The 23,866-nt window shown below is 34.6% G+C and overlaps 2 protein-coding genes across 2 annotated transcripts in view; one reads left to right on the plus strand and one right to left on the minus strand.

Annotated features, from left to right (window-relative positions):
* Positions 1-23,866, plus strand: part of LOC120637664 (methylcrotonoyl-CoA carboxylase subunit alpha, mitochondrial) — a 328,715-nt gene that overhangs the window by 77,182 nt on the left and 227,667 nt on the right. The window lies entirely within an intron of this gene.
* LOC120623525 lies at positions 5,030-5,515 on the minus strand. Its single transcript, XM_039889576.1, has one exon. It carries the CDS (start codon positions 5,513-5,515, stop codon positions 5,030-5,032), a length of 486 nt encoding a protein of 161 aa, XP_039745510.1.

The following is a 23,866-nucleotide window of genomic DNA, read 5'->3' on the forward strand; positions in this document are numbered from 1 at the left end:
GCGAACCGCCGCATAGCAGTTACTTGGTAGATCCTTCACTTAAGCACTTTTAAAATTAGATCTGTGCCCAGCGGTGGGATAGTAATAGGATGATAATAATGATAAAGGTAAAGTTGTACCAAATCTACTTCTCAAGAAATGATAACCCAAGTCACTATTGCATCGGTTAAAATATTTGTTATCTTAATCACGGCCTGTAATTTTCACGATCGGGATATTATACTTTTGCGTTTCAAGTTATAACGACTAAAACACCGTGAGGTATCTTTGTGTCTTCTAGAGTCTTATACAAGACTGAAGTGTATCGAAAATTATATCAAAATACCCTCCGGCACAATGTCATGAATATTGGCTGCGATTCAAATATAATTAAAATTATGCCTTGAAAACTATTTATTAATAATATAGGAATTATCAGCACATTTCATTAAATGCTAATCGATTTAATAACATATCTGGCATAGATTGAATTATAGTTATCCAAAGTATTATTATTTTCCCATTTCTGTAACATAAGTATGCCTCCGTATGAATCCCGTCAACCAGCACTGAAGCAACATTGTAGGGTCTATATCATTCGAGACAGGAGTTATATTAAGTCAAGCAATTGAGTGTGTGTTAGATGTTGATTATATGGCGATTCCAAGAAAAATGCTAGCAGTGGATGAAGGTGTTTATTTTGTATTGCATGTGGAGTTTTTAAACGTTTGACTGAACAGCTTTAGCAGTTACTAATCACTTTTCTTCGCTTCGCTTTACCCACTTCCTGTTACTACTTCTAACTAAAACGGATTAGTCATAGTCCAACTTGCGTTGTTATTATATTTGGTGCAGTGGTTATATATATATATAACCACTGCACCCAATATAATTAAGGGTGGCCTCCCTTACGCTTTGCTTTAATAATGAAAAGTGACCTGAAACGCTACGTGGCCGCTCTCTTCACTATTCCATTCCCTCTTTTTTGCATTCAGAAAACGTGCATAGTATTTTATCTCAAAATAACTAAGGAAATCTTATTGTAAATAAAATTAGTGTTTGTGATAACTGAATTTTTATAATATTGTTCTTTATCGTGTTTAGTGGATAACCACGTAATAAGAAATACGTTCAAGAGTTAGAACTAGTATTCACTGTAAAGAACTTAATGGATTTAATAATTGCCTTACAAGTAGCTTGAACGTCATTTTGGATTACTAAGACTTACTCGTACTTAAAAAGAACGAGACCTTCATTTGGTTATATTGTTCTTTAATAATGGCGATGCTATACTTGATTTACCTACGCGTTGTTTGGTGAGGGATGAGATTTTTACGCGATTATAAGGCGAAAGGGTGTACACGTTAATAAATTGATACGGTTTGTTTCCGCTGTAACGCAATCCGTACCTACCCTATCAGATTTGTATGCTGCTAATCGAAGGTCAGGTTCGACAATCGATACTATGTTACGACAGAAAATTTGAATGCATGCCCCTTATTTTAAAGCACAAGTTCGTCCACATTTCTACAGCAAATCTTAGCAAAATAAAAACAAGGATAATAGAATTAGCGACTTCACAAATAAAGAACAAAACGTTGTTTATATGATAACTTAACGCTTTAGGAAGGTTATAGGCTGTTTAACAAAACGCTTAGTCCCTTAGAAGGAAAGCAAAGGGCGCACGACGCGGCAGGCAGGCTCGTGCTACTGGTCGGGTACCTGATTATCTGGGGGAGGGATCGGGTGTAGAATCCGTACCCGTGGTGATGTTATATAGAATTCCGGACCCAAAGGAAGTCATAATTAATAACCTCATTATAGAGCATCGGTTCTTTCACAACCAGAAAGGTCAAGAAAGGTTTACAATAGGTGTAGGTCGTAGTACACCTCGCTGACTTAGTGCGGTTTGGTAAATGGGTTTGGATCACATTGTAGGAGGAGTCCCGTGCCTTGAAGGCTTGCAGTGGGCCCTAGATGGGTTGTTGATGATGATGATGATGATGATGATGATGATGATGATGCTGATGCTGATGATGATGTTGTTGATGATAATGCCGATGATGAAAACTAAGTCTGTAAGTCCAACTCGTATTAATCAGGTTTTTGTACAGAGTTTCATGAGGCGCAGAATCAAAGAAATACAAAAGTAGCTGAAGTTCATCCATTTTGCGCTAATTAAAGATATAAATTTCTTAAAGAATCAAGATATTATAGACGACTCGAAACTCTTACAGGAATCAGAACTAATCTAATCGTGCTAGGTAAAAACTGGCACCTTATCAAGTTCGTTAAAATAACAAGAAAATTCGACACGAACAAGCTAGAACAAAGAAGCTGAAGTTGGATATGAAATGGATGAATTTAATTAAAAATGTAAAGTAACTGTTATATCGTATTAAAATGAGCCTTCATTAAATGATATTATTATCAAAATATGTTATAATGAAAATATTTCGAATGCCACGCTTGATTTCCATATTTTGAATTTCATAAAGTAAATGAAACGCTGTTTCATAAAGTTTATTGTTTTATTAATCCTGATACATTATTTTTATTGCATTTACCGTCGGGTGGGCTATATTTGCTTGGCCCGTCCATTATTACTCTACGAAAATAAAAATTGTCGACCTACGCAACTGAGTGACGCCAATTGGCTATGATGGTGACTATGTGCCTTTTGATGATTATGATTTTGTCGGCATACTTGGCTCAGTGCTGAGTTCTATGAATAATTTTAAATATAAATTATGGATCATTTATTTCGATTTGGTTATTTATTTATTTATTTACTGTCATTTTTAACTTTATCATGTGTTTGTAGTGTTTATTTTAATTTAATTTGACATTTAATAAGGTTGATCTTTTTAATATCCTTGAACCAAATTTACACACTATTAATTTAGTAGAATGTTATGCTCTCTAAAATAACTATATTGTTTACCAACATCTTGATATAAGGTAGGCAAGGCATATAAGGCCCACCTTTATTTAAAATGAAATATTTTTAAATATAATTATGATAGAATGTTAAACTCATTTGAGATAGGCTTATCATTTATTTCAGTTTCTTCATATATCAAAAAATAATAATAAATACAACGGTATTATTGAAAAATCAAGGTTTTTTAAAACTACTATATTGGGCCTTATTTAACACTATCAGGATATTAAGGCCCGCAAAATAAGTAAACATTTTGATGGTAATAACAACTTTAAATAATTTTTAACTTTCAACTTAAACATAAAACAATATTTGGAACAGTTAAAACAGAAGGATATTCTTAATTATTGGAAATATTTGGCTTTGGGCCTTATTATACTTATGATATAAGAAATCTTCTATTTAACTGTAAAACAGTGAGTAAAAAATAAAATTAAACCTTTAATAGTCACAGCTCATAAACATAAACTTACATAACATAAACTTTTAAAATATCATAAAATAAAATCTCTCATTTTTTACATTTAACCAAAATCTTAGAGGGCCTTATAAAACCTAAGGGTTTTTTAAACAAGCAAAACTTAATAAATAGCCTTAACATTTTCTTCATACAAACTTATGTAGGTACTTTGAACTTTCACTTATTTTTTAATTAGGAACTTGTTATTAAATCAGTCTTGTTAAGAGATCAAAAATACTCAAAATTATCTTAAGATGACTCAAATAGAACATTAACTATGTGGTTAAATGCAATCAGGGCAAAAGAAAGCTTCATTGTCGTTTTTGGTTAATCCTACACATTCCTCATGATACCATTTAGCACATTTTATACATCTTCTCATATCCTGTTCTCTTTCTAATTTGCACCCATGACAAAACCATTTATCTTTCATATCTGTTTTTGTTTTCTTGTTTTTATCTATTTTTTTTGGGATTTCTTTTTCTTATTGTTCTTCTTAGTCAACTTTTTATTTTCCTTATTTGATATTTTCTTCATATTTTTTCTTATTGTGGCATCTTTTGTTTTTCCCATATCATTATTATTATCTTGCCTTTTCTCAAATAAATCTTTGACAATTCTCTGTCCTTTATAATTAATAGCTTTGCGTCTTGGACGGGACTTTACAACGGCAAAATTAGGTGTTGGTATCAGTTCCTTAAAGGTTGTCATGGAAGGTATTTTATTTTTCAACTCAATCAGTGGAACATCATTATAGGAATCATCTTTTGCGGAAATTGGTGAACGTATTTCCCGAATTCCACTTGCATTTTTTTTGTTTCTTTTTTCTGGAGTCTTTTCTCCTTTTCGTATGAAATCCTCATTTTCTTCATTAGAGTCACTATAAGGGTTATAAATGTCGATACCTCTGTTTTTTTTGCTGATGAACAAAGTTTTCAAAATCCAAAGATGACTCTGAATCCGAAGATAAATCTCGTGTAATTGTTCTTTGTACTCCAGAAGGCCCTGGAACTGGTGAATGCATCACAAACTTATTACAAGACTTTTGTTCCATAAATTCTTCATTTTCACAATCAGAATCAAGCGATGGAGTATAATCTACCAAACGTCTTTGACGTGTCATGTCTAGATTAGCTTGTGCTCTATAGTTTTCTTGTCGAAAACTATTCAATAAAGATGGCGAAGCAACGTCATTTCTGGAATCCATCATAGCTACAGAGTCTTCAGCATCAGTAAAATCCGTATCTGAATTCTTTTCCAAAGGACGTTGCACTAAGGTGTCAGGCGGTGTCAATATGTGCGTTGATGAACTGGGTAATTGGGGGTCTCGGTTTTCGGTTAATAGGGATGGTAGGTAGGCCTCTTCCGGTATTGCATTTGGATCGAAAGGAAACACAGTCCGGTTGCTCTAAATCCATTGATGATATTTTCTGGGGTCAAGCTTTTTGCCCAAACTTTGGTAAATATTGGATTAAAACGCGCTTTATTGATCTTTTTGGTAGGATTGTTGTACATGAACTTCACAACTTCCTGATCCCAGTAATTTTCAAAAGATTTATTGACAGATTTGTCCAATGGCTGTAACTCGTGCGTTGTGTTTGATGGCAAGCAATACAGACTAATTTCATATTTTTCTGCTGCATCTACTATATCAGCAGACATTTTCCCGGGGTTTTGAATTTTCCCAGATGTTCTATAAAACTAACGAACAATGAGCTCGTCATGCTACCTTTAGGTGCCATTTTCACCAGTGTCCCAGGAGGTAAATTGTCTGTGAATTCCTGTTTAAGTCGTATACCCTTGTAAAGTATCATCGGAGGAATACTATTTCCTGCAGCACTAACACAAACAGCAATTGTAACATTTTCCGCATGTTCTTGTGCTACCATATGAACTCTGCGATTGCCTTTTTCAGCTAAAACCTTTTGCTGGTGATGGATAGTTAGCCTGCAGCCTTTTTCGTCAATATTATATAATCTTTCTGGGTGATTGGGGATGTCGAGTTCATCGTACAATTTCTTTATTTCTTGAAAGTGATGCTGCACTATGAGCTTGTTCAGTTTTTGCGCCCTAGCTGGGTTCATAAGTTGAGCTTTGCGGATTGAAATATTTGGGTTCCGTTTCATAAACATGTTGAACCAGTCCCTCCCCGCTCTGCCAGTTTTTTTATTGAAATTGTTATCGATTCCCTGCTTCTCACAGAATTTGTATGCCTGTGTTCGAACGACTTGGGGTGTTAGCGGCATGCCTATTTTGGAAAATTTTATGATTCTCTCCACTAAATCTTTTTATAGCCCCAATATTAAGCCCCAATATTGTCAAAGGCACACGCCTTTGACAATATTGGGGCTCGCCCAATTTCTTTTTTAGATATTCCGGATTTTAGGTGGTTTCGAAGAGTTCTGCGAGGGATATTGTACCGAGCTGCTGCTTCTCGTTGTGAAAGTTCACCCTTTTTCACAGCAGTCATTGCCGCGGCCAAACTATTTTCTGACCACAGGGCGCGCTTTCTTTTAACTGACAGTGATGGTGACGACATTCCAATCTGTAAAGAAAATATCTGATAAAGATAAAATTTATTTGGTAACATGGGCAAAATATATTTTTTTTACTGTGGTTTTTTTTATTATGTAAGTTCTAGTGGACGCCTGTGACTTCGTCTGCGAGAACATCGGCATAAACTTTCATTTCCTTCTTAAAAGCACACTACACTTAGCTTTAAAATACCATTTGGCATTATACCAAAATTCATCGAAATCGGTTCATCAGTTTATGTGAAAAGAACTTACTTTTGTATTCATAATATTAATATATAGTATATAGTATAGTATGGATGGATATTGTGTGTCAAAACTTGTCACTTGTCCTTGAAAGCAACCATTTAATAAAGTCAACAATTTTATTTCATACATTAAATAAGGCCCGGGCCTTGTTACCAATGTCAACAGTGGGCCTTTTAAGCTATAATACAGGTTCAAAAACAACGGAAGATATTTAATATAAATATTGAAATAAAATTATTACTTACCCTTCGTCGTGCAGCTAGATAACTTCTGTTCACATCCAAATAAGCAGAAATATAGAATAAATCAAGAAATTTGATTAAATCAAAGTTTATATTCGTAAAAAATTATATGAAGCGCAGACGCATGCTCCCGTACCGACTGTATGTACGCTACTGACAAAATGGCGGCGGGTGCGTAGTAAAGCATTGTTGCCAGCTCGTTGTATCTACCACTTCTATGTGTGCGTGATGTATTGAACGAATAAAACTATTACAATTCTACTTTTTCGATACTGGGCCTTGCTACCGGCCGGGCCTTCCATGCATGAACTACCTTAGTACAAACGTTCTTGCAAATAAATGATTATTATTATAATTATATTAATAATCTATCATTTATTCTTTTTCATTTTTTTTCTTAACAATGCTTAAAAATAAAATAAAAATAATAATTATATTATGGCCAGTCAAAGTTCCTAGTTTAGATCTCACGCGATCAAGTTGGGTATTTTTAATTTCTTGGTCTGGTCTGGTCTGGTGGGAGGCTTTGGTTGTGTCTAGCTATCGAAAGAGGTGCCAAGAAATTTCCGAGCGTCATAAGGATATAGGTACAAGAACCTACTACAAGTGCCTTACCTATAACAGGTTAGCCCACTTCCATATTAAACTGCATTATATGGATGAGATTGCAGATAAAGGGTACTTTGAGTACCCACAAACGGTAAGAGAATCGTTTGCCTTTCAATCATAAGGCCTTTTTTTTCTTAATTTGCTTACCTATTCAGAAAAACAACGGTTTGTTGTAATAAGTTACTACCAATTTGTATTGGGTAAAGTAATTAAACTATAAACATATTTAAAATTTCAATAAATTCATTTTAACACATCTATATATTTTTTTGTTAATATGTTTTGCAGACAGTTCTGAAATGTTTGCAACGAAAACAAATAATCAATTGGTAAGGCTTTAAAACCGCGACACATTAAAGTACTTTTGGTGAGTTGCCACGTTTGCGCTGCCTATGGGGAAATCGCCATGAGGTAAAAATGTTTTCGCTTGTCAAAGTTTAATGAAACTTCTGGGCATGAGGGCAAATTGGGGGTTATAACGCGGAAGGGGAGAACTGCCAACGCTCATGTTTAATTTAATTATAATGCTAAATCCGTATTACATATCCATGCTCATGAATTCTTATCCATATAACTTATTTTCGTTATTGTTCTTTTAAACTAACTAATACAAAAGAAGAGGTTTTCATTTTTGTGCCTTTTGGGGTAGAGACTTTGGGACTGTGGGGACCGGGGGCTCGACCTCTCTCTATACAATTGTCAAAAAGAGTTATCGAGTCTAACGGTCATCCTACAGCTGGCAGTTACCTTGACCAAATAATTAGTTTTGCCATTCAAATCATTATAGGTACTATGCCTCGCTGCGGTGGTTTAATACAAATAATATTATGAAAATAAACCTTAATTTGCTATACTCCGCAAAAAGCAGGAGAATCTGTGTGGTTTAATTTATAATTTCTTCAATCCTTATACTACACAACAAACAGATTTTCGGCAATGTACCCTCTACGCATCCTCAGTATAGCAAATTAATCTTAATTTTCATAATATATGTATTTTCATGTAATTCCGCAAAGTAACGCCTGCTTCTATCTAATAATATAAATGAAGTAAAATGTAAAGCTAATATTTTTTATATTTTACTTTATAAACGTACCTTCCTGCTGTGTTACTTGCCAGGACGAGTAAGGTCTACGTGTGTCTGAGGGCTGTATATCCCTTGAGAGCATTTAGTCACCCCGGAGTTATTGGTTAACAATTTCTCATATAGGTAGGTAAGGGGTACACACAAGGCGCATTGAATGGATCCAGCAGGTGGAAGGCCCATTCAGGTATGGAACTGGCGGTGTCGGGGTGGTAGTGCACTTCCACCCCGAAAACTTGTAGGTCATGAAAAAGAGTTAATCTATCTCTCGCAGTACACTCCTCGAGTTGATAGACGTTCTGTTATTCTGGCAAGCCCTTAACTGATGAAACTAGGCACGTACTTCCCTAGGTGGGCCTGCTTGATGAGTAAGAACAGGGGTTTTAGTCAGTAAGAGCCTGACATAACTTCTGCGCCTCCCTGTGTTACAAGGGTATCCATGAGGATTGCCTGTTTGGCAATCTGTGAAGCTTTGGCCGTGGCTAGCTACCACCCTATCGACAAAAACGATAGTTCCGGTACTATTTCGTGTAGAAACAAATAAAAATGATTTAAATATAACTGTCATACCCTTTAAAGGCTAGCCCGCTACCAGCATAGTAGAAAGAGGTACCTTCCTACGTATACGAATACCGAACAATATCGAACAATACACAAAATAGGTATACCTATAGTGATTTATATTATGTTTTACTTAGCTTATTGACTTAAAAATTTTGTAGAAAAAAATATTTTTTTCTTTTTAGTTGTTAGAAATCGATTTGTTTTTTGTTAATTTTATTTATCCCTCTTATAAACCACACTGGAATCATGCCATTTCGCCATGGTGCCATTTTGATGCAATCATTCCTAACCCAAGTAGGTACGAGATATACAATAAAAGGAATTGAAACTAATGTCGACCTTTTCACATTGCTCGCTGTATGTTCGATTTAGAACCGAGAAATTCTAAAAGCAAATGACCATGAGACGAAAAGGCTGAGCTGGATTCAGATCTATTTTTAGAACTGTAGTTGCAGTGAATGTATAAAATTGTGTAGACTTATTCCGTTGTCACTTTTGCATTAGAACAATAATATAATTTTTATCTTCGTGAAGAGGCCTTTAAACTGAACCTTTGCAAATACTAAAATGATTATTTGAGCAAACGCTGGCCAAGTGCGGATTGGTAGACTTCACACGCCGTTAAGAACATTATGGAGAACTCTTAAGGCATGCAGGTTTCCTCACGATGTTTGTCTTCACCGTTTAAGTTGATATTTTAATATCACTTGCTCCGAAAAGTTAGTGGTGCGTGCCTCGGTCTCCACGAAAGGAAAGCCGAAACCTTACCCACTAGGCTATCACTGTTTCCATTATATATCCTTATATTATTTTATCCTTATAAATAAATAAATATACTAAGACAATACAAACATCGCCATCTATCCCCAAGGTAATCTAAGCTTGTGTTATAAACAAACTAATACAATTTAAATTAATTTAAGAGTTATTTTAATGATATCTCAAACAATTTACAGGGCTTTACTGGAATACCGGCCCACAACGAGGTTATCTCTGAGAATTCAGGGTAGGGTTCAGGCTGACCATGTTAGGATTGGTAGACTTCAGAACATCATGGAGAACTCTCAGGCATGCAGTTTCCTCACGATGTTTACTTTCACCAAGTCAAATTTAATTGCTTAAAACGTAAATAGCTCCGCATTATTAGCAGGAGATCTGCCAATGATCGAACTTAGTATCCTCGAAAACGCCGAAAGCCTTTCCCACTAGACCATCACCGCTTTTTTCAGGTAGTTATATTTTTTTTATAACTAAAATAAATATAACTACCTGATGTCCGAAACCACGTTCGCTTTTGTTTCGGTTTTTATAAAATCGTGATGAAAAAAGTATTTATTTGGATAATGATTAATCTTAGGAAGTAGCCTGATGTTGTGACTATAACCTAACGTTACACCAAATTAACAACCTTTTCAGCTTAATAATATTAGTATAGCCAGGTTGCACAAGACCGTGGTATTTTAAACTCTCTACAAAGACCTATGTCCAGCAGAAGACGTCCATTGCTTATCATAATGATAATGTTAATAATAATAGATATCTCATATTAGTTCTGTATAGAATAGCTTTCTAATTCAGTTGAAAGGAAATTATAAAGTTTTTGATTACAAACAAACTAAAAATATAAAAAATCCTCTTTATGTAACGAGTTCCGTTATATTTTCGAATATAAAAAACGAACAACATTCGATTTAGCGACCGAAATGGTCTATTTATTTGTATCATTAGGATAAAGTTCGGGCCGTGGGCTGGGTGGGTGTGGATAAATCGGCAACATTTACATGAGACCCATGGGCTCGCAGCCGCGGCTAATGGAGCGCTTTTACAGCAAATTGACGGACGGAATCCACTTGCAAATGTATCACCATCTAAAATAATAGTTTCTTGGGGCTACCGAAATAGTGAAAAGAGTACATATACAGGAAAACATATACGTAGTAAAGACTTAGAACATGACATGGCTTCGATTTCTGTAACAGCAATTTGCATTTATTTTCTTTAATTTTTGATTATTTCTGTACATCGTCGAGTTCAAAAATTCAAAATTCAAAAATTTAAAATTCATTTATTTCAAGTAGGCCTAATATAAGCACTTTTGAAACGTCAAGTCTGTCTGTGTGTAGTGACTCTACCACCGGTTCGGAAGGAAGATTCTACCGACAAGAAGCCGACAAGAAACTCAGCAGTTGCTCTTTTCCAATATCAACAATTTACATTTTACATTTTAAAATTTTTTGTTCTATCTTGTGAGAGATGAAAGCGGAGCCGGATGCTTCCAAGCAACCTTGTCATTAAGAAATTCTTCAATTGTATAATAACCTCGCTGTAATAAATGTGCTTTAACACATTCTTTAAACTTATACATTGGTAGGTCCAAAATTACCTTAGGAATCATATTATAAAAGCGTATACTCAATCCCACAAATGACTTCTGCACCTTCGCAGACGATATGCAGATGTCACAAATTTATGACCATTTCTTATGTTTATATCCACTTTTTGTTTATAAAGACTAATATGTAAATGATGACGATGAAATGGCTAATGTGTTATAATGTAATATGAATAAATATAGTTTCAATATCAGCAGCTTAGCCCCATAATAAGATCCCGTAAGACATCACACTATAACTATGAAAGTACGTAAAGTAAACAAGTCTTGCTGTTTCATGTTTCGTGTTCAGTATTTATAATATTTAAATTTTTTGTTATTTTTACCTACACTTGGATACAAAAATAATAATAATTAATTAACCAAAATACGTAATATCCTTAACAAAGAAAACATGTTTTTCCATGGAAATTTTATTTTATAGCGAAAATTTTACTGGTGGTTTAAATAATAATTTAATCAGAATTAAGTCTGAACAATTACCCTGAGGCCCAGTTGGGTCTATGGGAGACGGCCAAATAATTAGAACATAGCCTACAGCTATATGTATCGAATATACTATATCAGATCTAGTGTTCCGGTGCGATGTCGCGTAGAAACCTATTAGGGGTATGACTACCATACTCCCTAACAGGTTAGCCCGCTCCCATCTTAGACTGCATCATCACTTACCACCAGGTGAGATTGTAGTTGAGGTCTAACTTGTAGTGGAATAAAAAAAAACTATATTTGTTTCCACCCAGTGACTGACCTGTAACTGGCAAGCTGTGCCCATGCAGAGAGCCATCACCCTGAATAGTTGGCCCTGACAGGTTCTACGCGACGACCAAATAACGGTCCTGAGAGAACGATTATAATAAAGATATATGATATTTGTTACGTAAATCATTTTCCCAAAAATAGTTGCTCACTTAAGAGCAATCAACGCGTGCGAAAAATTGCTTTTAATCAATTCCAATTATGCTACTGGAAAATTAAAAGTTTGGTGTTCGTACAGGGGAACACCCAACAGTAAATGTGACAAAACTTTGAGTTGCGCAATTAAAAATAAACGCTCTGTTGGATTTTAGTTCAAAAGTTGGTATCGCCCAGCAATACGGCTTTACTTTGTGACTTTATTAATGAAATAAGCTGTATTTAAACCATTTACTACGTAATCCAAAAAGCGTATAATATAAGCACACTAATTAAACGATTAGTCATGGATAAATCGATAAATAAATTTAATGTTGTACCTACTTATGCATACGCAATTGTATGAATTTAAGTTTCTATAAATTAATACAATCGGTGTATATAAACTAAGAAGATTTTAGGATCCATATCACGGAATACATACGATAAAGATACCTTTGAAACGTAGATATATTTATCTTATTTACATACTCGTATAATATTAAATTGTACCATAATCTAAATACACTATGAACTCACTTCTACTAACAACAAAGAAACTTCTAACTATGTAACTTCGTAAACGAATTTACTATCTTGTAAATCGATTTTCACCGACTTATATTAGTCAGATTAGTTTGTAACTTATTTTATCACATCTTTTCGTTACATAAATCTGTTTTTATTTTCTAAAGTATTAAGGTCATCTCAAACTACGAGAACGTTCCGGAACGCTAAATCGCTTGGTGACACATCTTTTTCGGTAGGGTGGTAACTAGCCACGACCGAAGCCTTGCACCAAACTAAATAGCATCTTATCGGAATTCAAAACCCGCGGCACGGCTTGTTCGGTAATGTGGTAAATAGCCATGGCCGAAGCCTCCCAGACAAAGCGTCATTTCAATGATAAGACAGCTTCACCTGGAGAAATTCAAGGCAAGTCAGTCAAGGGGGAACTCGTAGTGCAGTAAAATGTTACACGTATAATGATTAAGTTAATTATTTGAGCTAACACAGTAAATGTGTTGTTTGCGAAGGGCTTTGATTCTGACGCGATTAGATGGGCTAAAAGTGCGGGCACGTAACAAATTGATACTATTTGTATCCAATTTACCGTAATGCGGTGTGCCTTTTCCATGGTATTGTTTTTACAAGCCGGTATTCTTTTGTTTATGCCCGCCAACTTACGTTGGAGTAGCGTGGTGGGTATAAGCTTTATATCTTCTCTTTTCAATGATTCTCGTGCCTCATACATTAATCTTTATGAGGCACGGTATCTTTATTTATTACATTATAATGAAAACTAAAAATGTAAGAACGGTAACACTATTTATACCAGCTTTTAACACCCAGCTCCGGTTTATCTTAGATATACTCATCATTATAAACATTTCATTAACAGCCCACTACATTGGTAAACTACCCACCATTTGAGAACAATATGAAGAACTTCCAGGCGTGCAGTTTTCCTGACGATGTTTTCCTTCACCGTTTAAGCAAGTGATATTTAATTGCATAAATTAAAAACGCCTATAACTCTGTAATGTTAGAGGTTCGTGCCAGGCATCGAACTCAGTGCCCCCGAAAGGGAGGCCAAACCTCCAACCACTTTTTTTACAGTAATAATTAGGACCAAGTAGATGGTCCATTTGATGATACGAGGGAAACCATCGTCTATAAACGGAGCAACACTTCTAAATTTAAAATTCAAGGAGGCCTAGTTTATAAGCACTTTTAAAAAGTCAAGTCAGTCTGATTGTTGTGACTCTACCACCGATTAGGAAGGCAGATTCTACTGAGAACATCCGGCAAGAAACGCAGCAGATTGCTCTTTTCCTAGTTTCGCAATATTTTTTCTATTTTGTGAGAGAGAAGAGCGGAGCGGAAGCTTTTTCCAAGCAGCCTTGTCGTGAAGGAATTCAACAATCGTGTAGTTACCACGATTAATTAAATGTATTTTGATACATTATGAACATAAAGCTAAACTTGCTATACTCCACGAATAGCAGGATGGTGTAATTTATTGATAGGATTGAAAAAATTATAAATTACACCATACAGATTCTTCTGCTGTTCGCAGAGTGTAACAAATTAAGCTTAATTTTCATAATATATTATGGATTTCCGCAAAGTAAAGTTCAAGTATGTTTACTTGGTCTATGGCTAAACTTAATTGAAAAAATTTAAATTCTATTTGTTCACTTGTTCCTACGAGTACTTTGGTGCCAAATTCCAAGATTGTAGGTCACCGGGAGATGCTCTATCGGTTTTGATTGCAGTCAGTGAGTAGGACTTTTATTAGAAAAAAAACGCTTTTCATTACCTTTAATTAGAATCCTGAATTCTTTTCATCAATAATAAACTATGTCGATATACAAACCGATACAATACTTCACAGGCTTTAGATGTAATTATGAACTGACTCTTATGAGACTTATCTGAGAAACCGAAAACCTTATAGTTTTTGAGTAAACCACTGCTATAGTTTTACTGAAGGAAATCATATACAGCTCTAACATTACATGCAAAGTTAAAATCATGTGACAGGAGTGTCACATTATTAGGTACGAAACGCGTAGCGTAGGTACTATGCGCGTGTCGGTCTTTTTTCTTCAATGGGGTTGTCATAAGTAAACACTAAGAATTTTTTGAATTATTTTCTATGGAAAAATAAATATGTTTCTTTTGATTTCAAATTTTTACAGGGTGTTATGCATCCTTTAACATTATTTCGCAATTCGTTTAAACGTTGTCTTTAGGGATGTTCTATAGGGATTTAAAGAAAATATTGATTCCTAAAGTCATTATAGATACAAAGGGACAGAAAAAGGACCAAAGTGACCTTATAAGGTTTCCTTTTTTCCATTTTTTTTTCATTTTTCCCATTACGAGAATTGTTTCTTTGTCTGTCGTAGGAGTCTTTACGATTTATCTGATTTAGCTAAGACTATTCGAGAACATTTATTAATATAAGAGACAGAGAAAACAACGAATTGCAGCAACATTTTTTAAAAATCATTGGTTATCTCGAAAGTCAATCAAAAAATCAAGGAAATAGTAGGTAGTAAGGTAACTCGAATAAAAAGATATCAAAAAACAATCATAACACATCAACATCAAAATAAAAATAAGTCTGTTAGATAAAAGAAGCCATTTGAAAGTAAATTACAGTGCTCTTGAGTCTCGCACATCGCATAAGCTATGCCAGGTCACTGTTTCTAAATCTTTTATAGCGTTGTACGAAGATTGACCAGCTATTTCTCCCCCTTTATTACAACCTATTATTTTTCAGCGCCTCGACAATCTCATTTCTCTTAAACTTGTAGCAGACTGAAAAATATTTTTGATATAATATTTCAAACGCGCACCGTTATTTATTTTACGTCAATTTACCGCTATCCTAATATTATGTTAAGCTTTTCGTAATTTATATACCAACTGGCTTCTGCCTGAAGTGGTCTTTCATAAAGAAGCATTTAGGTCTAAATATAGTATTAAAAAAATTAGAGTTGTAAAAAAGTCGTATATCTATAGCCGTATCTATACATTATTTCTGTGGCAACTTATAAAATTTTCGGAGTAATAAGGTATATAGTTTAATTTTTTTTTTTTTTAACGCTTGCTTAACACGGGCGCAGTCTCAGGTTTCATCAAAATAGCTGCAGTGTTTGTGCCAAACATATACCTATGTTTTGCATAATAATAATAATATAAAAATTAATTAAATAAATTAATTTAATGCTAAAAACAGACTCAGTTTATAGCATTAGTATGGATCGAAATAATTGTGTTTGATCTTTTTCACGCAGCAAGTTTCCAAATTTATAGTAATGGCTGGTAAGTAGAGCAAAACGTGTGTAGAGGGTATATCGCCCAAGATCTGTTCGGTGTGGAGTATAAGGATTGAAGAAATTATAAATAACACCACACAGATTCTCCTACTTTTCGCGGAGTATAGCAAATTAAGCTTAATTTTGATAATATATCATGGATTTCCGCAAAGTAACGCCTGCTTCTATCCAATGTGTGTGCATATACAAAGCAACCAAAAGTCTAATTCAGTGGGTTGCTGATGTCTGCTATGGAATTCTGTCGTCTTTCTCTAACGATATTCGTCAAGTTTTTATCATATTTGAGCAGAGCTAAACGGATGATATAACCTTTGTATTAAAAACAACCTTTGTAATAAAAAAAGATGCAGAATGATGTGTTGCTAGACTCTGCTAGGATAGTGTTGGAGAACGTGGGGATAGGACTTGGAATAATACCTACTAGTTTTCACTTATTACATTTGACATATAATCGAGCAGAGTTTCCCCCTACAATTACTTGATCCCTACTAATCTTATAAATGTCAATGTAAGTTTGTTTGTTACGCTTTCACGCAAAAACTACTTAACCGATCCTCATGAAACTTTGTACACATATTCTTGGAAGTGTTAGAAGTAATATAGAATACTTTTTATCCCGACATTAAGCTCGGTTCCTTTGGGAGAGGGGATGAAAGTGTTTGACGATTTTACACCATAACTCCGACAAATTATAACCTATTTAAATAATTATTTTTGTACTATAGAGGTTACAATACGTATTTAATTTTGCCCAAACTCTGTGTAGATCTGATGAATGTGGTTGGAGATAGAGGATAAAACTCCTCAGCGGACAGCAGCAAACCCCTCATTTAAGGCTTAGCAATACTGAATACTTTAATTTTTTTTAGAACTACAAATAAATTGAATGCCCCATCAAAAAAAAAATCAAACGCAGACGAAGTAGCGGGCAACAGCTAGTACAGAATAAACGCTTGAGAACGTAATGCTGCTACTTTTATACGGCTCAGGTACCGTTCCGAATGTTGACAACAAAACGAATCAATAATAATATTTTACGATATTAGTTTCCGATAAGTTATGGCACAAAATATATTCTTATTATTCTATTTGAAAAACATTAAATATTTAGATAAGTATTATTACGAATTATATAAAGCGAAATAGTACTATTAAAGCAATTCTACATGAATCTTGTAGTGACGTCACAACATGTTTATGGCGTAGCGTAGGTATCTGCCAGCTGGGCAACCGCTGACAATAGTCTGCAGGTTTCTTAATCTGTCTCCCCTGGCTAGGTATAGCCAGCCCGTCCTCCGCCCGGTATAATATGAATTTATTTAATGTATATTTCAGTCTATTTATCTCTATTCGTTTAAGTAAGTTCATTAATATTAGGTGCAGATCTTTGTAAATATTTATCTTTACACGTGTATGAGAGTTTAGTGCATTGAAAATACTAGGCACATAAATAATGCACGTGCCGCTCATTAGTAAAAATATGTAATGTTATAAAGCAACAAACATATTTTTGCGCCAACATCGTTAATACTTGACTGTAATAAACTGGTATAAAACAGTTAGTATTTACATTTGACCCATGCAAAGCCGGGGCGGATAGCTAGTTATTGATAAATTCAATAAACAATTCTTCCCAGCTCATCACATTAGGAAAGCGATATTCTGGAATCTTATCAGGGTAACTTTATTCTTTACTGTACTCATAACAATAACCCACAAAACTTGCGCCTCAACATAACTTCTCCCTAATTGGGCATGTTTTTTCGCCTTTCAACAAAATACCTTTATTACTTAATTAGGATAAACATTTATTATCATTATAGCTTAGCTCAGTTCTCTGAGGTTGAATTAAATCTCAAATTAATAAAATAAACCTAGTTTACTGTTTCAAGATTTTAATGTTTTTTTATTTTCGATTTGTTTTTCAGTTTAAGTACGTAGTTGTTATCGTATATCATGATTCATGATATACGATGACAAGTCACATATATTATACATGTTATTTTATATAAGTTTTAATAAGATTTTTTTTTAATATCTGTGCTCACAACAAATTGTAATTTTACCAAACACGTTTAATATAAATAAAATGAAGGATAAATATACTTTACGTATTTCTAAAAATAGTTTTGTAATATCTAAATTTCCAAGATTCATTAATTCTACGTATATATATATATATATATATATATATATATATCCAATTACGAGAACATTTATTCATATCTCTTCTTCGAATAAAAATATGGATGGTTATAGAACGGCCGTGAGACGAAAAGGCAACATTGGGTTCATTTCTATTTTTAGAGCTCTGAACAAACGACAAAGCTACAACAGCTTTGTCGTCTCAGTGTCAAGCTATGACGTAACGAAGCGGCCTTGCGCTGTAACGTGACGGAACGCGGTCTTTGCCCAGCAGTGGGCGTTAACGGTTTATAGCTATCCGTGTAATATTAGTAAAGACATTTAAATGATTCCCGTTTTATTCATTTTAGCTGTTATGTGATAAAATGGTCAGGAATTTGACAAAAACAGTGGATATTCTTTGTTTTACTGCCTTTGGATGTTCAATTAAGGAAGAAGAGCTCTGAGGTATTATTTCCTTATCACGCCCGAAATTAATAGGTATTGAGTTTTTCTGTCAAGATTTTCTCAGAACCGTTGTCTGAAAATAGCAAATTGGTGCCATTGGTGACACGTGTGTCACGGTTTAGTTGTACAGCTTTTTTTTACAGAGCTCGTCTTGAGAACTATTATTGCATATATATACCAGATATCCTTATTAAGGTGTAAACTTTCAATAAATATTAGAATTTATAATTAATACCAAAGTATTTAAACAATTTGTATTCCTCTACCTCGTTCACTTTCAACCTAGTCTAAAGCGGCATGATGGCATAGGAGAGCGTCATGCCGTTTGCCACATCGGCATACGGGACTTTTTTAATACCATAGCGCGTCATTATATGTTTTACATCAAACATATGTAATAGGTATAGCGTACTTGGAATGGGTTATTCCACTGCTAAACCTACGTCACAGTGACGTAGTTTTCGCTCGCCAAAGTTGGCAAGCATCAGAGCGCTTCATTAACTTCCCTAGAAAATGTAAACTCCATTTACATGAAAAGAGACCTACAATAAGTACTGACTTTATACTTCTCGGAAAACTGCTTAGTTTAAAATTACATACCACTTGTATAAACCACTTTTTCAGCACATAGAACTTGGAATAGTAAGATGTTTGAAAACAACATGACAGTGGTTGCGTTTTATTAACTTTCCACACGTAGAAAGTATTTATAACACAAAAATGTAACTCCTATAAGACTTTAATCATCTCTTCAATACAAGGTTCCAAAACATACTAGTTCAATTTACTAGAAAATCGTAAACAAAAAGTTTGAAATTATGACAATTCTTGAATGATCATCATGATGTTGTGTAGGTATACGACCAAGCATAATAAATATGGAATTCCCTCGTAGTAAGGTTATTTGTAACATCGCTTTAATTTTGTAAGCACCTATGATTATCACTGTTGAACTCATATTCTCTAACACATTCTAGTCGTGGCCCATCGAGATACAATTTGTGAGGTAAATAAGAATATATTTTATACTAGAAAGGATTTTACTGCAACTTCTAGTACTTTTCGTCATATTTTAGTTGCTGCATTTATTCTTGTACGGTGTATTTGTTTTTTTGTCTTTACGCCCTAACTACGGAACCAATCGACTTGATTTTTGGCAAAGAGTTAATTGAAAAGACGGAGAGTAACATAGGCTACTTTGTATCTTGGGAAACAAACGGTTTCCACGGAATTTGTAATAAACCGTAATAAACGCGGATGAACAACGCGGACAACAGCTAGTAACATAATATATAAAACATAAGCAGGAGTAAAGCAACGTCGGTCTGGACTTTATATCGCACGGTGAATAGCTGGCGGCGTCGGATCCAATTTCTGCGGTTTAATTAATTACTTTGATGCCTGATGATTTTTATGCATATGTAATAAATAAATAAAAAATCAAAATGTGTGTAATCATAAACACCGCCATCTAAGTAAGCGTATCTTGTGTTATGGGTACTAAGATAGCTGATAAATATTTTATTTGTTATAAATATAATACACATAAATAGTTATAATATACAGATAAACACCCAGACACTGAAAAACATTTAAGTTAAACACAAAAACTTTTTCAAGTTGTAGGAATTGAACGCACGACCTTGGATTCAGAAAGCAGGGTCGCTGCCCACTGCGCCACTCGGCCGTGTTGGTATATAATTCACCTTAGAAAATCAAGAATTAATTCAGTCTGTTCCTCCTTTGCTGTTAAAAGCTGATGACGTCAGACCCAACTCGTGCGGTTTGCTTTATTACTTTGCAGCCCGATATTTTTTGGATATGTATATATCAAAAATTAGGTCTATCTGTTCCTCCGATGGGCTGCGTGAAAGAGGGGCAAACCATAAAATGCATTTTTTCACTCATAATGTTAGTAGGGAACAGTGATGAATTTCTGTAACGAAGTTTTCAACAATAAAGTAATATCTAAAACTTAAGTAATAACACCGTCGATCCAATAAACAGCACTGTGGATAATTAAAAGCTGGTGACGGCAGATCTAACTCCATGCGGTATGCTTTATTACTTTGAAGCCTGATGTTATTTTGCATATGTATAAAACATCAAAAATTAAGCCAGTCTGTTAACCTCCCGGTTTGAACAGGGATGATGGCACGAGACCAGACAATATGACTATAGTACCGTGGTCGATGGGGCGTGCGCTGGTGCGGGATACGACCTGCATTGATACGTTGGCAGCTTCTCACTTGCCGAGTACGTCCCTTAAAGCGGCAGTAGCTACCGAATCTGCTCAAATGCTTAAGCGCCGTAAATACTCCTTTATTTGTAATTACTACATTTTTGCAGCGCTTGCGTTTGTCTTCGGACACGAAAAATTTTACTAACATCGTGTCCTAATTGGTCCTTACGTCTGGTGACCCAAGAGCTGGCGCTTATTTAGCCCAAAGTCTAGCAATTCAAAGGGGCAATAGCGCCAGAATTTTGTGTACCATGCCCATAACTGAACAGTTAGACGGCTTATATTGATTGTAAATATTAATTTTAGTTTTTAATTATAATTTCCCTACTAAACTACATTTTTCGTTGGTTCATTACTAAATAAATAGTCAGCCAGTCTGTTCCTCCGTTAATAACAATATATGTAGCAAATTTTTGATAATTTTTTGCACGAAGTTTTCTACAAGAATGTAATATCTAAAACTTAAGCAGGATTAAAGCACCGTCGTTCTCTCTCTTTATATAGCACAGTAGATGATTAATCGCCGGCGGCGTCAGCTCCAACTCTTGCGATCTGATTAATTACCTTCCCCGTGAGAAAACTATTACCTCGTATCTGCTTCGTTAGTGCACCGTTTATCGAAGTTATATTAATTGTTACTTAATGTACATGCAGATGCGACTGGCCATTAACAAACTGTTATAAGTAGATAGTTGAATTGGTGATAGCCCAGTGGTTAGGACTTCGACTTAACTTTCTTAGGGCCGAGTTCGAATCCCAGCACGCCCCTCTAACTTTTCTATGTTGTCTGAGTTTTCGAGAATTAATATATCACTTGCTTCAACGGTGAAGGAAAACATCGTGAGGAAACCCGCATGCCTAAGAGTTCTTCATAACGTGTTCAAGTAAATAAGGGGCTATAGGAATTAGTTGTGGAAGAATATAACAAAATAAATAAATATACTACGACAATACACACATCGCCATCTAGTCGTTTGTGTTATGGGTACTAAGGTGATTATTTTGATGTTTAATCTAAATATTAATACCCGAACCAAAACTTTGTACCCCTTTTTACGAAAATTTCGCGGACAGTACAAAATTGCCTTAGAAAGCATGTTATATAACTATTTACTCAACCCTACGAATGGCTTCGGTATCTTTCGAAAACGACGTGCTACGTAGTTATCGCTAGTTAATGACCATTTCTAGGATCTTGGCATAATTACGACATTGAAAGAATAAATTAAGCTAATATTGGTTATTACAAAGGTTAATACTAATTTAAATATTTTTGAACGTTTACATGGATAACTAAAGCTTTTATAATTAATACGGCAAGTTATTTTTAGGCAAAGGCTAGAACTATGACCATTGTTAGTAAAGACACGTGCAACAAAGCTATATAAATCATCTATAAACTCTGAAGTCCGAATAGAATGATTAATTGGTATACATCAACGACAGCTTTAATTCTTACCTCTGACGAATTTATATCCCCGTGAGAATATAAACATCTTGTCGCTACATTCATAAAGGTCTTGTTATGCGAACACCGTAGTTAGGTAAGTATTAGTCTCTTACGTTATATCCACGTGACACTATGAATTTCTTCTTCTTCATAACGGCTATGTGGGAGGGGGCAACATATTGTCTTCTTCAACATATCCTCTTCCTTGAAGACTAATTGTTTTGATTTTGGCATATTTTTACACTGATTTAAAATTTTAGTAGTATTTTTACGACTTGTCGACTTTCTGTTATCATAAAGGTAACAGGCATCCAAAGGATATTTTGTTGCCAGCATCGTTCGTTATTGACTTGGCTTGAGCGACGGGGGCTTTTTTATTAGAGTTTAAGGCCAGTTGGTTGTCTGTTTTTCAACAATGCATAATTAGTCAATAGAATTTGATAAAATATAGATATAAATAATATCGTCGTTTAAATAACTCGTTTATCCATTAAGTATTGACGACTATACATTATTATTTTTAACAATTTGGCAGAAGAAAAAGCCCTATAACTTTAATATTACTTTAATTCATGACATATTGTACTAAGTAAATTGATATAACATAATGTTAATAGCTTTAAATAAATTACTTTTAATATTATTATTACAAAACTATCCCGGCCACATACATTTAGGCAATACGACGAAAAATATTTATTATATACTATTATATAAAAAGAGATTAAGGGCCTGTTTCACTACCTTCAGAAAAGTGTCAGATATCTTAAAAGCATGTTTTGTGACTTTCTTTTTTTGTGAAAAGTGATAAAGACAAAATGTGTGAATAAGCCATCCAATATCGATAAAATAGTTGTGACTAAACTTAATTACAATCGTTGATGAAGTAATGCAAGGGAAACGAGACATCTTGGAAGGTCTAAATCCTACTAAATTCTTGAAGGAAATGGGAGCAAGGTACCTACTCTACCCACTAATGTAGGTTTTAGTTGAAAGCATTTAAGATACGGGCTACAGAGGCGATTAAGGGTCACGATGTCACTCGGGATTTCTTACGTTAAATGGGCATTACAGACCTACGAAGGGTGCGGTCACCCTTTGTCCTTAATGTTATAGTAGACCTAACCTGCTGCAGACTATAATGACCTTACTAGCCACTGTCCTAATTCTGTATTTAAGCAGTATCTAATACGTTATTTTTTTATAGTGACATGATAGATGACAGGTGATATTCTAGTCAGGGATTAACTTGTAGTTAAGTGAAAAAAAGGAGTTTTTTAATCCCACGGAAACGATTCGCAATTGCTTCTGGTGCCTAATTTTAACACATTGATAAGCGACTAAGACACAGTGAGGTATCTTTAAATCGTTCGAGTCCATGTAGGACTGAGGTGCATCGATAATGCAGTCGTATTGATATAAAAAAATCCACCAACAATGTCAAGAACGTAAATATCTGGAAAATATGAAGTTTTAGTTATCAAAAGTTTAATTATTTACCCACTTTATAAATTTACTGTAACATTATATGGTCAACACAATTTCGCATTCATAATACTAGTACAGAATATTAACAGTAGTAGCTTTTGAGACAGAGCTCGTTCGGCAAAGTATTACCGTCATGCTTCTTTCTGCCGCTAAGCAGAATTCTTGCAATTCTGTGCTCTATTCTGAAGGGCGTGGTTGGTGTAATTATAGGCCCAAGTCAGAAGATTAACACGTACGCCTTTAATTGATGGATACAGTAGTTATGTTGCAGGACGTTCTTCTTGTATACCCT

This window comes from Pararge aegeria, chromosome 4 (assembly GCF_905163445.1).
Source record: "Pararge aegeria chromosome 4, ilParAegt1.1, whole genome shotgun sequence".
Classification (NCBI taxonomy): domain Eukaryota; kingdom Metazoa; phylum Arthropoda; class Insecta; order Lepidoptera; family Nymphalidae; genus Pararge; species Pararge aegeria.

What these genes read in the sequence shown, in the direction of transcription:
- LOC120623525 (XM_039889576.1), bottom strand. Translation starts at nt 5,515, where the DNA reads ATGTTTATGAAACGGAACCCAAATATTTCAATCCGCAAAGCTCAACTT.